Below are 12,017 nucleotides of genomic sequence, written 5' to 3' on the forward strand. Positions count from 1 at the left end.
AAAGCTGCAGAGAGCTTGCGTTCACTGCCCAGAAATGTTTCTTTTTTTTCACTGCTCGCTCTCCTGAAACACTTCAGCAGAAGTGGAGACTCCCACCTCTTCCTCCTCTGTAGGAAAGCAAACACCAGAAGAGTGAGCTGTCCTCAAATGATGTCACCGGAGTCTGAACTGAGCTAACTAACACTCATCAACTTGAGCTTACATTAGCATCTGCTAGCCTAACGCACCCAAAACTCAAGGCAGGCTGCCCAGCAGGTGAACTTGGTTTTGAAGGCAGAGAAAGACCACACCAGGACTTTTTCCTGTGACCGCTGTATGTTATACAGTCACAACATAGACCTGTATTTCAGTATACATAAAAATTAGGGTCTGAGGCTGACTTGGCGGAGGGGGTATGACTTATGGCTTCTGCCAAACTGTGTTTTTCCTCAAAGCATTGGTGTCACGCTGCTGCTGTTTGACACGCCACCACTCACTGGATTAATAAGTCTGCATAGGCCGCTAATTGCAACGCTCTTTTTGTTTTGCAGGTGATTCTGATGCTGACCAAACTATTTGACTTTAACCTCAACAGCGTGACTGAGAGTTCATTATGGAGGTAAGCTTATCACACTACATGAGCTCATGACATTTTCAGAAAAGCCTCAAGCAGAGCAGAGTCTGACACAACAAATTGGTCAAAGGGGACCGAATGCGGTTCTATATATTTCTGATGTTTTTAATACTGGGGTTTGAGCTGCTCCCAGCTCTGTTCGCAGGAATAAGTGAAACCAATTTTCACAAAGATCTCATAATGTGAATTAATGAAACATTCACAGCCTGAAAAAAAAAGGAAAAGGAAAGAAAGATCTGTTAATTGGCGAGCCTTAACAGCAATGTCCTCGGTTGGTTTTAATGTCTGTGGGCATCAGAAATCCCTCACATGAAAGTCACTAATCACTGCCAGTGGAGCTGGTGGTCTTATCCGGCAAATTACCTCGACCAGCCTTGTTACAAGTGTAGCCTTGCTTAAATCACTAGCCTCATTTCAGACTCTGTTCTAATGTAATATTTGCAGATGCCATTCAGGAAAGAGGATGTATATATTAATGTCTGAAAAAGAGACTCAACGGTCAACTTAAAAATACAGAACCTGGGACAGAAGCACGTCTTTGTTAGGAGAGAATCTTGACGATTAATAGCAATGAAAGCAAAAATGAAGAATCTCTTAATTTTCTGTAATTGAGCCCAAGTCTCAGACTAGATGGAAACCAATTTTCTGCAGTTTGCTGGCCATAACTCGTGCTGCACAAATAAGAATTATCACCAGAGGTTTTCAGTGCCTCGCATCTCTTCTTTTGATTTTTTTCTTTATTTAAAAGGCCAAATTTGTAAAGCTTTTGTGTAAGATCCCTGAAACTGAACAGCAAAAATTAAACGGCAATAAAGCTTCAGAGTGAAATGGTAACAAAAGCTTCAATTTAAATCACACACAGAAAAATGCATCATTTTACTGTGTTACCTGTGTGCAAAGATCCACCAGTAGCTTGACGGTGACTGTGCTGGATTCCCAGCTCTGCTGTTGAGCTTTATTCCAAACCACAGAACTGATTTGAAATTCCAGTGGCGATAAGAGAGACTGCGTGTCAGACAGAATTACGAGGGAGACGTGCACAAAACATCTAGAGCATTTCCATTTGATGTAGTGTTGCAGCCATAAAAATATAGCAGCGTGGGTTTGAATGTTTAACTTCATGTAGCTTCAGCAAAGTGTTGAAACAAGCTGATCCTTGTGTTGCGATGATACCGAGTGTCAGCAAGTGTCAGAGTAAAAACAGATTCTTTCTCTGTGAGATGTTAAAGAAACGATCAAGTATTATGTATGTTAGTTCCACTAAATACTGTGAATTCATACTCTACTCACTGTGACAATGTACAGCATCGAGAGCTTGTTCACTGCGTGTGACGACAGGAAACGCCAACCTGCACCTTTCACTTTCCTGATGGACTCAGTTCTTTAAAGAATATCAAACTTTAAAACTCTCAGAAAAGTGCGCCTGTGTACCGAGTCATAAAGGTTAGGCTGATTCGAGATGGTACATCTAAATTTGATTTTGTGGGTCTGTTCATTGAATTTCACACTTCCAAGGTTATTTAAAAATGAAACAAACAAAAACCCTGAACAGACTTTGGTATGTTGCTACAGTTTTTACCTTCTGTTAGAAAACAGAAAACACTGATTCCAAAAACTCACTTTGAGTCATCTACATAATGTCAGGTAAACACAAGAACTGACTAATACTCATTTTTCATGATACACCACAGACCAGCTTGCGCAGTAAATTAAAGCAATTGGGTTACTATAGTTTGTCTAGAGGATCTAAATCACTTTAAAAATGCCCACCTGGTTAAACTGTAGAGATTTCCAAATTTTTCATGCAGATTTTGATCTGCGGAGCAATACCAGCTGGAAAGCATCTGATATGTTTTCAGCATGGCAGTGATCCCAAACACACACACACAGGTTACGAGGTGATTTAGTCCTATAGCAAGTCTCTATAAATGGTAAATGGTAAATGGCCTGCATTTGTATAGCGCTTTACTTAGTCCCAAAGCGCTGACATTCAGTCATTCACCCATTCACACACTGGTGATGGCAAGCTACATTGTAGCCACAGCTGCCCTGGGGCGTGCTGCCGGACACTGGCGCCACCAGGCCCTCTGACCACCACCAGTAGGCAAACATGGGGTTAGTATCTTGCCCAAGGATATTTGGCATGCAGTCTGGAGCAGCCTGGGATCGAACCACCGATCTTCTGGTTAATTCAATTCAATTCAGTTTTATTTATATAGCGCCAAATCACAACAAAAGTCGCCTCAAGGCGCACTAAGTGGCTGACCTGCTCTGCCACCTGAGCTACAGCCACCCATATATTTAGGACTAAGTCACTTCATAACCTTAATGTGCCTTGGTAGTTTGGGGTCATTGTCATGCTGGAAGACCCATCCTTGACCCACGTTCAGGGTTCTGACTGAGTTCTCATCCAAGATTTTAAGGTACATGGTCAAATCCATTGGCCTTCCTGTGTGGTGAAGTCATCATGCGCCCTTAACAGAAAAACAGCCTTGCAGCATAATGTTTCCACCTCTGTGCTTGACTGTTGCGACGGTGTTCTTTGGGTCACACTACACACTACAGCTCTCTGGTCTCCCCATGTTGGTGGGCAGGTTGCAATGGGAGAAACTGATCATTGATTCTGTGGACAGGTGTGTTTTATAGACATAATGAGTTGAGATCCGGAGCATCTGTAGCTGAGTGAGTGATTGACTGTATCGGTGATTCACATGGAATTCTGGCTGAGTTCATCCACTGTATTTGCATGTTCATACTTCTAAATAGTTCTAAAGTTTTACGACTTGATTGTATTTTGCTCTCCACTTTAGCTTCCACAGCTAATACAGTGGCAGTGGCATGGTCATAACCTGAACCATCAAGAAACTTCAGGATTCCAATGGGCCAACGATCCACTTGTACCTCAGTTTCTATCATTCGGTTACATCAGAGTAGAGTTGTTCTACATGTGAGTGCAAGGCCAACACTACTGTCTGTCACAGTTAGTAGGCACCTGCTGATCTGCTGTAAGTCAAAATTAAGCAAATCTGGCTTCAGGATTCAAGCCTGTCTGTGTCTTCAGCATCTGCATTGTCATCATTGTCAATTTCACCAAAGTTTGTGGGTTATTTGCTCTGCTCTCCTGCCTCTGTGTTGAAGTTATGAACTTTCAAACAGGTAATAGAATATTTCAAGCCTTTTTGAAGTTGAGGAGTGTTGGAGAGTACCAGCTAGCCTGAAAACAGAGAGGATATTAGTATTGTTTTCAGCAAATACATGCAACCAATCATTTGTGTTTGTGTTTCTGTGTGAAAACTTTACAAGTGGTCCACAGGGTGTCGCTTTTGCTGTTTTCCAATGGAAATGTGAAGGATGAAAGTTAACTCTAACTATAAAATGCTTAAATGATTTATTCCCAAATACTTAAAAAAAAAAGTATTTCGACTGTCTGTTTTTACTCGCGCCCTTTGTGGAGTAAAAAGCCATCTGGTTCACAGACTAAACAACACAGTTTTCCACAGAGACAGCCTCAAGGCTTAAGCTCTTATGCACGGCTATAGTAAATGTACCATTATATGACAGCACGTACCTCACAGAGGATCAAGTGAGGCTGTAGCTTTGTGTCTCAGATCACGCTACCGCATTACCCTGGTAATGGTGCATCTGCTACTGACGCTTCACTGACATCATTATAAATCTGATGCGTTGCGAAAACAGAGCCCCTTGTAATGGACACATGATTAAAGGTACATGTGGACAAGCCAGACAGATTGACAGAAAGACAAATGAGTGAACAGATGATGCACATTTTGAGCTAGTGAAGAGGATAATGAGAGTGTAGAACATTAGTGGACAATTTACAGTCAGGGAGATAGATCGTGGAGCAAAGCCACATATACTACATTTAAGATAGCCCGCTGCTCTGCCGGCAATCCAGAAGCCCTTACAGAGTCTGAAGCATCTCTGCCTGCTGCGGCCCCAAATAGCAGCATGAGGTAACAGCTTGAAACTTCATCATGCCGTATACCTGTCATGTGATGTGATGGGTGCTTGTCAACCTGTTATAGTAATAACAGACAAATAAAGTAAAAGCCTCACACTGATATGCCTTGATATAACTAGATGTTTTTTCTATGCTTGTTTTCACTTCTTTTACTGATACAGAAGGCTTAAAGGGAGTGTTAAAGACCCAAATGCCTCGTCCCAAATAAAGACTTGGAAATACACAATGTTTTCTCTTTTTTTTGTCCAATACTGTCTGTTATGGTCATTAACAAGTGGCGATTATTCAGCTGAGAGGGGCCACGTGCACCACTTCCATTTACATACTAACACTGTCGCCTGGTGCTACAAATGTTCAACATCCGTGAGCTTTGGTACAAAATACTGGAAATCAGCAGACACATCTTGAGTTTCCATAGCTATGGAGGTCATCTACAAGAAACAAACAAACAAACAAAAAATCTGGATGGAAATTTTAATGTGATTTTTTTTTTTTTAGAACAAGCAGTATATTGTTGTGTTTACAGATATAAGAGTTTATTCTTCTTCTTCAGTGTCCTTTCTCATTCACTATGTGTTAATAGACCTCTCTGCACTGAATCATACTTGTTAATATTCCACAGCATGTCTTTATCCTGTTTTCCTTCTCTCACCCCAACCAATCACAGCAGATGGCCCCGCCCCTCCCTGAGCCTGGTTCTGTCGGAGGTTTCTTCCTGTTAAAAGGGAGTTTTTCCTTCCCACTGTCGCCAAAGTGCTTGCTCATAGGGGGTCATATGATTGTTGGATTTTTCTCTGTATGTATTATTGTAGGGTCTACCTTACAATATAAAGCACCTTGGGGCGACTGTTGTTGTGATTTGGAGCTGCATAAATAAAACTGAATTGAACTGAAAAAGTTGAATTGCCTAACACTGATCTGGACCTTTGAATTTTGTTTGCACAAAAACAAGTAGCAGTGGCCTTCATAGTTTTAGAGCCTCTGATTCAAAGTAGGCCTAAAATGATTTTTTACCACTACTTTTTTCTGTTTATTTGGTAAAAAAAATTCTTAAAAGTTTTATTTATTTCAGGTCTATCATTTCATAAAATGCAGCAAAAACATGTTAAAGTATCAAATATAAAATAAAGTATCAAATATTCATGGCACACAACAGAGTTTAATTATTTTCATCTATTAATAATGTTGATAATAGACTGTCTCAGCTTTATTGTGATTTTCAATTATGGTTGCAGTTCCATTTTTCTTGGTTAACGATTACCCAAAAATGTCTGTTTTGACATTTAAGGTTTCTGATCCCCGACCAAGCAGATGATCCTCTAAAGCAAAGGCTGGACTGCCAACAAAGCTGAACTCAAACTTAAACACATTAAGTCTGTGACAATTTCACAATTGCAAGTCCTCAGTTAATGAGCTCGGGGTCTATCCAAAGAGATACTTGGGAGAATTATTAATAGCACATGTTCCACATCATCACACCAGAGAGGGATTAGAAACTAATCAGCAACATTGCAACTATCAGCCAATAAGCACTGATAATAATCCTTCAGAAATCCTCAACTTATCCAATTAAAGATTGAGCATAAGGCCCAAACACCATATAGTAACCATAGCTTGTATTTAAAATGTAGACACCCTCAAGACGGCTTCAAGTGGCCACTACAGGAACTGCACTTTCTTCGACTTTCAGTTTAGCATTGCAGCCCATGATGCTGCCGCTTGGTAAAAACAGTCTTTTGTTTTTAATTACAATTCCTGGTTTAGGGACCTTCTCCGATGGTGAGTGTCGCTGTTCCAGGAATTATGTACTCCTCTGTGTTGTTTCCAGTGTCTAGTCATCTGTACAATGAGCCTTGAAATGTGGCCTCACACCATTGTGTCATCTTTCAAAGGATCATAAAGTCGACACATTTACACACTCAGAATTCAGAAGCCCAAATAAAATAGCAGAAAGTTAATATAGTGCTCTCTAAAGTAATAATTTCTTGCCACTGTAACTCAACTGGATTACTATTCTGACGATATGGAGTGTTAACATTTTGCCTGGAAATTTCAGACAGATTTATGGATGTTTTCCTCTGCAGAGCTAAAGTTTCTGGCACAACTTTACCTACTTCAGACGTCTGCCAACATACAGAGTGTGTCGAGTTCAAAGCTTCAGTGACACTTGTAGTATATGGAACAGCTTTGTTGCTTAGCTAATACATTTCTGCTTGTGGATTTCATCAGGGTCATCAAACACATCAGGGTGCTTTTTGGACAGTCTGTATCACGCAGCAAGCCACATTATTTCTCAGGTAATTCCATTAAAATGCTCCAAAAGGCATCGACAGCACAAACATGGTTGAGAGGTCCGGTCCAGTGACCCAGGTTAGCAGAGGTGAAGTCTAGCTAGCAGCTGCAGCCGCCTGTCAGGACACCTGTCAGTCCCAGAGCTTAAAGCTGTTATGAGGGCAGAAGCCATCCAGGGAGTCCAACATGTTTTGTTTGTGCGCTATAAAATGGCAAAGTTGGATATTTTAAGATGAGAAGTAGGGATGACTCACTTTTGCAGCCAGACTCAGGTGGGCAGATAAATGATCCTCCTTAGTTCAGGCTCAGGAAACATCTTTAGGCTTCAGAAATGATTTTATATCATTCACATCACTGACTTTAAATAAGGACTTTAAATCATTCACATCACATCGAATCACTTTTTGTCATTACTATTTACTGTGTTTAAATCACACTAAGGGTCCTTTGCAAGTTTTGAGTGAAAACTATGTTCTGTGAAAATTAAAGAAAAATGAAGCCCTGCTTTCGTTCATCTGTACAACTGAAATTAGAAACATCCTTTTCAGAGTGATTCTGGAAAAAGTGCAGTAATTATTTCTGGGCCGGACTATTGAAGTTCATTATTTGCAGGTTTCTCTAAAAACTCCCTGAAAAGCCTTCAGTTAATTTAAAAAGCTGCTGCTAGAGCTCTCACAGAGACTAGAGATTACATTTCTCCCATATTGGCTTCTCACCCTGTTAAATCCAGAATTTAATTTAAAATATTTCTCCTCACAAACAGGGTCTTGAATAATCAGGCCCATCAAATCTTAAATGATCTCATAGATCATATTCTCCCAACAGAGCTCTTCACTCTCAGACTGTTGGCTTACTTGTGGTTCAGAGGATATCTAAATGTAAAGTGGGAGGCAGAGCCTCCAGCTATCAGATCCAGATCCCAGTCTGGATTCGGGAGACAGACAACCTCTCTGTTTTTGAGATTGCATTCAAAACTTTCCTTTTTGATAAAGCATAAAGCATAGGGCTGGATTGGGTGACCCTCGCTTAGTTATTCTGCTATAGGCTTAAGCTGCTGGAGGCTTCCCATGATGCACTGAGCTCTCCACGTGTTGACTGCTCCAAACCATCATTAGTAATTATTGAACTGGCTAACTCTCCCGCCCCTCACCCCCAACCAGTCAAAGCAGCTGGCTCTCTCTCACTAAGGTTTCTTGCTGTTAAACGGGAGTTTTTCCCTCCCACTGTTCTTGCTCATAGGGGATCATCTGATTATTGGATTTTCCCTCTAATATTGTAAAGCCTTTACCTTGTAACATAAATAGCCTTGAGATGACTTGAGATGAACCAGCACTATATAAATAAAACTGAGCAAAAGAATAAAAATGACCTGTCTCACTTGCCATAACCTGGTAACTGTGACATGCCAGCAGGTTTGAAGAACCTGGTTTTCGGATACCCTGGGAACGGGAACAGGCTGCTCTGTCCTTATTCAGTGGATTCCAGCAGCTGCAGCATGTGTATATTCTGACTTCAAGGTGAAATCAGTTTAATGTGATCCTTTCTAAGGGGCTGTGCATGTTGGTATAAACAAAAGGTTTAACTGAAAAGTAACTTTTCTGTGCAGGGCGTCAGAATGTTCTTTTCTTACCCTAAAAAGCACAATCCTGCCCGGTGTAGCTTTAAGTGTGGAAGTTTGCCACCAGCCCTGATGGGCAGTAACATGATGGAAAGGGACTGCAGATATAGAGCGAGGGAGGGAAGGCTATGATTCAGTCTGCTACTCAAAAGATATACTGTGTGAGCGCGCTGAAGGTTTCATAAATTCATCTTGGATCGTTCAGCTCAGCTGCCATTTGTCCAGTGTTTCAAAGAGTGCCGCAGAGTTTGAGCGCGCTAATGCAGCGAGTGACCTCACGTTAACTATCCCGGGACGCGTGCAGTTCTCCATCCTCTGAACCACTATTAATCAAAATCCCCACGGAGGATGTAAATGTCTAGTGGCCGCCTATCAACTTATACTAGACTCTGAAAATTCTAATTGAAACTCCATCTAATAAGTCTGTTAATATGCAGCTGTAGACATAATTTTAATCTGTTTTAGAGAGAAAGTTAAAAAAGAACCGTTGAATAAAGGAGGTTTGAGGCTTTTAGTTGAGCGTCTATGTGTGTAAGAGTGTGTTTCAAGATTTAATGGGGAGGAGTTCAGTCATCCTCCCAGCATATCCCGAATCCATTTTCCTCACTGAGCCATATCGCCGTAATAGGACTGATATCATTCTGGTGTCCTCGCACGGCGTTTCATTAATTCCCCCTTTGTTTAATCCAGCGTGCGGACAGTGTGGAGCTGCTCACCTGCAGCCCCTGAGGAGCTAATGTCCTCACAGCACAGAGCGGTCAGAGCTGCTCTTTACATGCACGCAAAACCAGCCAACAGCGTCTGAGAAGTCCCCACCGAGACAGTTTCGCTCAGAATTATCGTCCTTGAGAAACTATCATTTTTCATTTAACGCAGCTTTCATCTTCCTGGGATCTGCTGGGGCTGCGCCATTTTATTGCTTCATGTTCAGAATCACTGGGCCCTAAATCAAGTGATTCTGTGACAGGAGCCGATCAATAGACCGATGATGTCATTGTCCACCGGTCTTAGGTGTTGATGGTTTCTGATAAATGACGGCAGACCCCTCCAGGAGAGCTCATCGGATGGGAAAGTATATGCTCACCATGGAAACTAGCGCAAGTAAATCTCAAAGGGTTACTGAGTGAGACAAAATTGACAATTTCCCATGAATATTTCTATATTTTCACGGCTGGTTGTAAACTTCAAGTGTCGCGCTCTCAGAAATCGCCAAATCCTTTAAACAAGGACTTCAGTGTGGATTTAACGGCTCCACAGAAAACACGCCAGAAAAACCCCCCCACATCAGTCGATGTAAGTGATTGCTTTATTTGAAGTCACTCAAGACATTCTCCGGTGTCTTTGCTGCCTTTTAAAGATTTGTATGCTTTGGGCTTTTTCTCTATCTTCATGTGAAATTAGAATAGCTCCTTGATTGAGCCTCAGGCCTCTCAAAATAAATTAGAGCTGACAGCTCAGATAAGTCGCTCAAACTTTCAGAGATAGTCTGAAATGCAAAAATCCGACCGAAGACAAATTTCGCATTAGCACTTTGACCAACATTTGAATATTTCAGCTGTCATTTGAAGATTTAACGGGTTTATAACTCTTTTCTATGTAAATGAAGTTTAAGAAAAGATGAAGTGTCTCTGCTTGCCAGTCATGTCAGACAAAATGCACAACTGTTTTTTACTGAATGCAGTTCAGAGGGTGGCGTGAAATACGCTGGAACAAAGGGAACTGGAGTCAGGATAGGCTGGCTCTTACTCGCTTCTTTGAGTGAACGCATCGATCACTCAGCGAGAAAATAAATAACCAAGTTCCTCAGTTTTCCTTCCACATTTGAGGACAATCTGGCTTCAATGGACTTAAGAATTTAAACATGTATAACTGAACCTGGGAAAAATACAGCTCCATTTTAACTTTTTTAAAAAATAATTTCTGCAGGACTCAGATTTCTGTGTTTGGCTCAGCCATGCCACACAGACACGTGTGAGCCACTTCTGACCCTTCAGTTCACTCGTGGACTTGAATCTTCTGTCAAACTGTGACATTTAGCCCACTATCATCTGTGAAGGTCTTCATATGAAAAAGATGGAAGATGGATGTTTTGAGTCTTTCATTTTGGTCATTATGGCTTCAAAATCATAAAAAACATGAACTGATGGTCATAGCATCCAGAGTTTAGGCATGCACAGGTAAGTGAAATTCAGACAGACATTTGAAATAATGATTTAGTGGATAGCTGATGGTGCTGATATGATTTTGTGTTTTTATTTATTTTCTGTGTTTGTTTATAGCGTTTAGTTCTTTGACAATAACCCAGAGCAAAACTGATGCTGCCGTTCACAGTAAATAGCATCCTTTTTGCTGATATGTTGGCATCAACCAGTTTGATCTTTGTCCAAGATCATTTTAGAAATTGTTGTTCTCTGGAGGCTGAATCCCGTTTTAGCTATTAATGTTTCCTTTTTCTGAACCAACAGCCTTAAAAATCAAATTGTTAACCTAAAAGTTTTGAAGCATTTAAATCTGTTCCATGCACACAGCTGTAAGCAGCAGTGTAAGCTTTGAGCTTAGCATATTTTGCGAGCCACAGATGAACAATATTCCTTTGATATACTGATAAGCATACCTGCATCAGTTTGTAACTGATAAAATCTTATAACCTGATGATTCTCATTCAGGTTTGGAAGCCTTCCTGTTCCTGTTCCTGTACGTAGTGAAACAGTGTGAGAGTTCTCAGCATTATCTGATCCTCATTTCTGCTACTTTCAGATCTTATAATAAGAAAACATTGACTTCTAAATTATGCATAATAAGTCACGCAGTCTTTATACATAAGGTTGTGCAGCAGGTTTGCTTCGTACCACTGAATTCTGTTCCAAGACTGTATTTTCAGTTCTTACCATAGTTACAAGTATTAGTGGGAATTTGAAGGTCTTGATATTTTTTTACAAGCTGGAAGTTGCAGTTTCTCATCATTTCTCGAGAGACTTCTGAGCAATAGTCATGTGAACATCAGTGAGATGAAGTATTTTCTGTGCTGGGATAGTAAAGGCATGAGGCAAAACATGACGTGGTAGTGGCAATGTAATAATGATGTGTAATCCTCACACCGCTGTGTGTTTGTGTGTTTACAGCTTAATTAGATGTTACTGCTTCCGTGGTAACTGAAGTGCAAATGGGATTGAAAACATAGTTTTTCAGCCGTTGTGCTACCCAGTTACTATATGCAGAATAAGGAGTGACTGTTTCCAGTGTCTGTCACACACAGCTGCTGTTAATCTTTAAGATCACTTCCCCTTTAGCTCATTAAATAAGGACAGAAATTTGCCTCAAAAGTGTTCTGAATGCATACAATAAAATCCACAAGCATATAAACTAATATTCACAAATATGTGCAGTGATTTGTGTGTAACTCACAGAGTCCATGCAAAAATACAAAGCAATTTGATCAAATGCATTCATTAATAGTGATTATTTACGCTTAATTATTTAAGTCAAGCTTCACGAATTGGATATTTTCTCCT

The 12,017-nt window shown here is 40.6% G+C and overlaps 1 protein-coding gene across 10 annotated transcripts in view; it reads left to right on the top strand.

The window, feature by feature from the left end:
* sorcs1 (sortilin-related VPS10 domain containing receptor 1) overlaps positions 1–12,017 on the top strand; it is a 172,485-nt gene that overhangs the window by 72,306 nt on the left and 88,162 nt on the right. For all 10 annotated transcript variants that reach the window (XR_002062292.2, XR_003220515.1, XR_002062293.2 and 7 more), the window contains exon 2: positions 531–598. Coding sequence is in view for 6 of the 10 variants with exons in the window: in XM_013277139.3 (XP_013132593.1) it covers positions 531–598 (68 nt within the window). In the remaining 4 variants the exon portion in view is untranslated. The remainder of the gene's footprint in view (positions 1–530; positions 599–12,017) is intronic.

The sequence above is a fragment of the Oreochromis niloticus genome, linkage group LG6, assembly GCF_001858045.2.
Source record: "Oreochromis niloticus isolate F11D_XX linkage group LG6, O_niloticus_UMD_NMBU, whole genome shotgun sequence".
NCBI lineage: Eukaryota > Metazoa > Chordata > Actinopteri > Cichliformes > Cichlidae > Oreochromis > Oreochromis niloticus.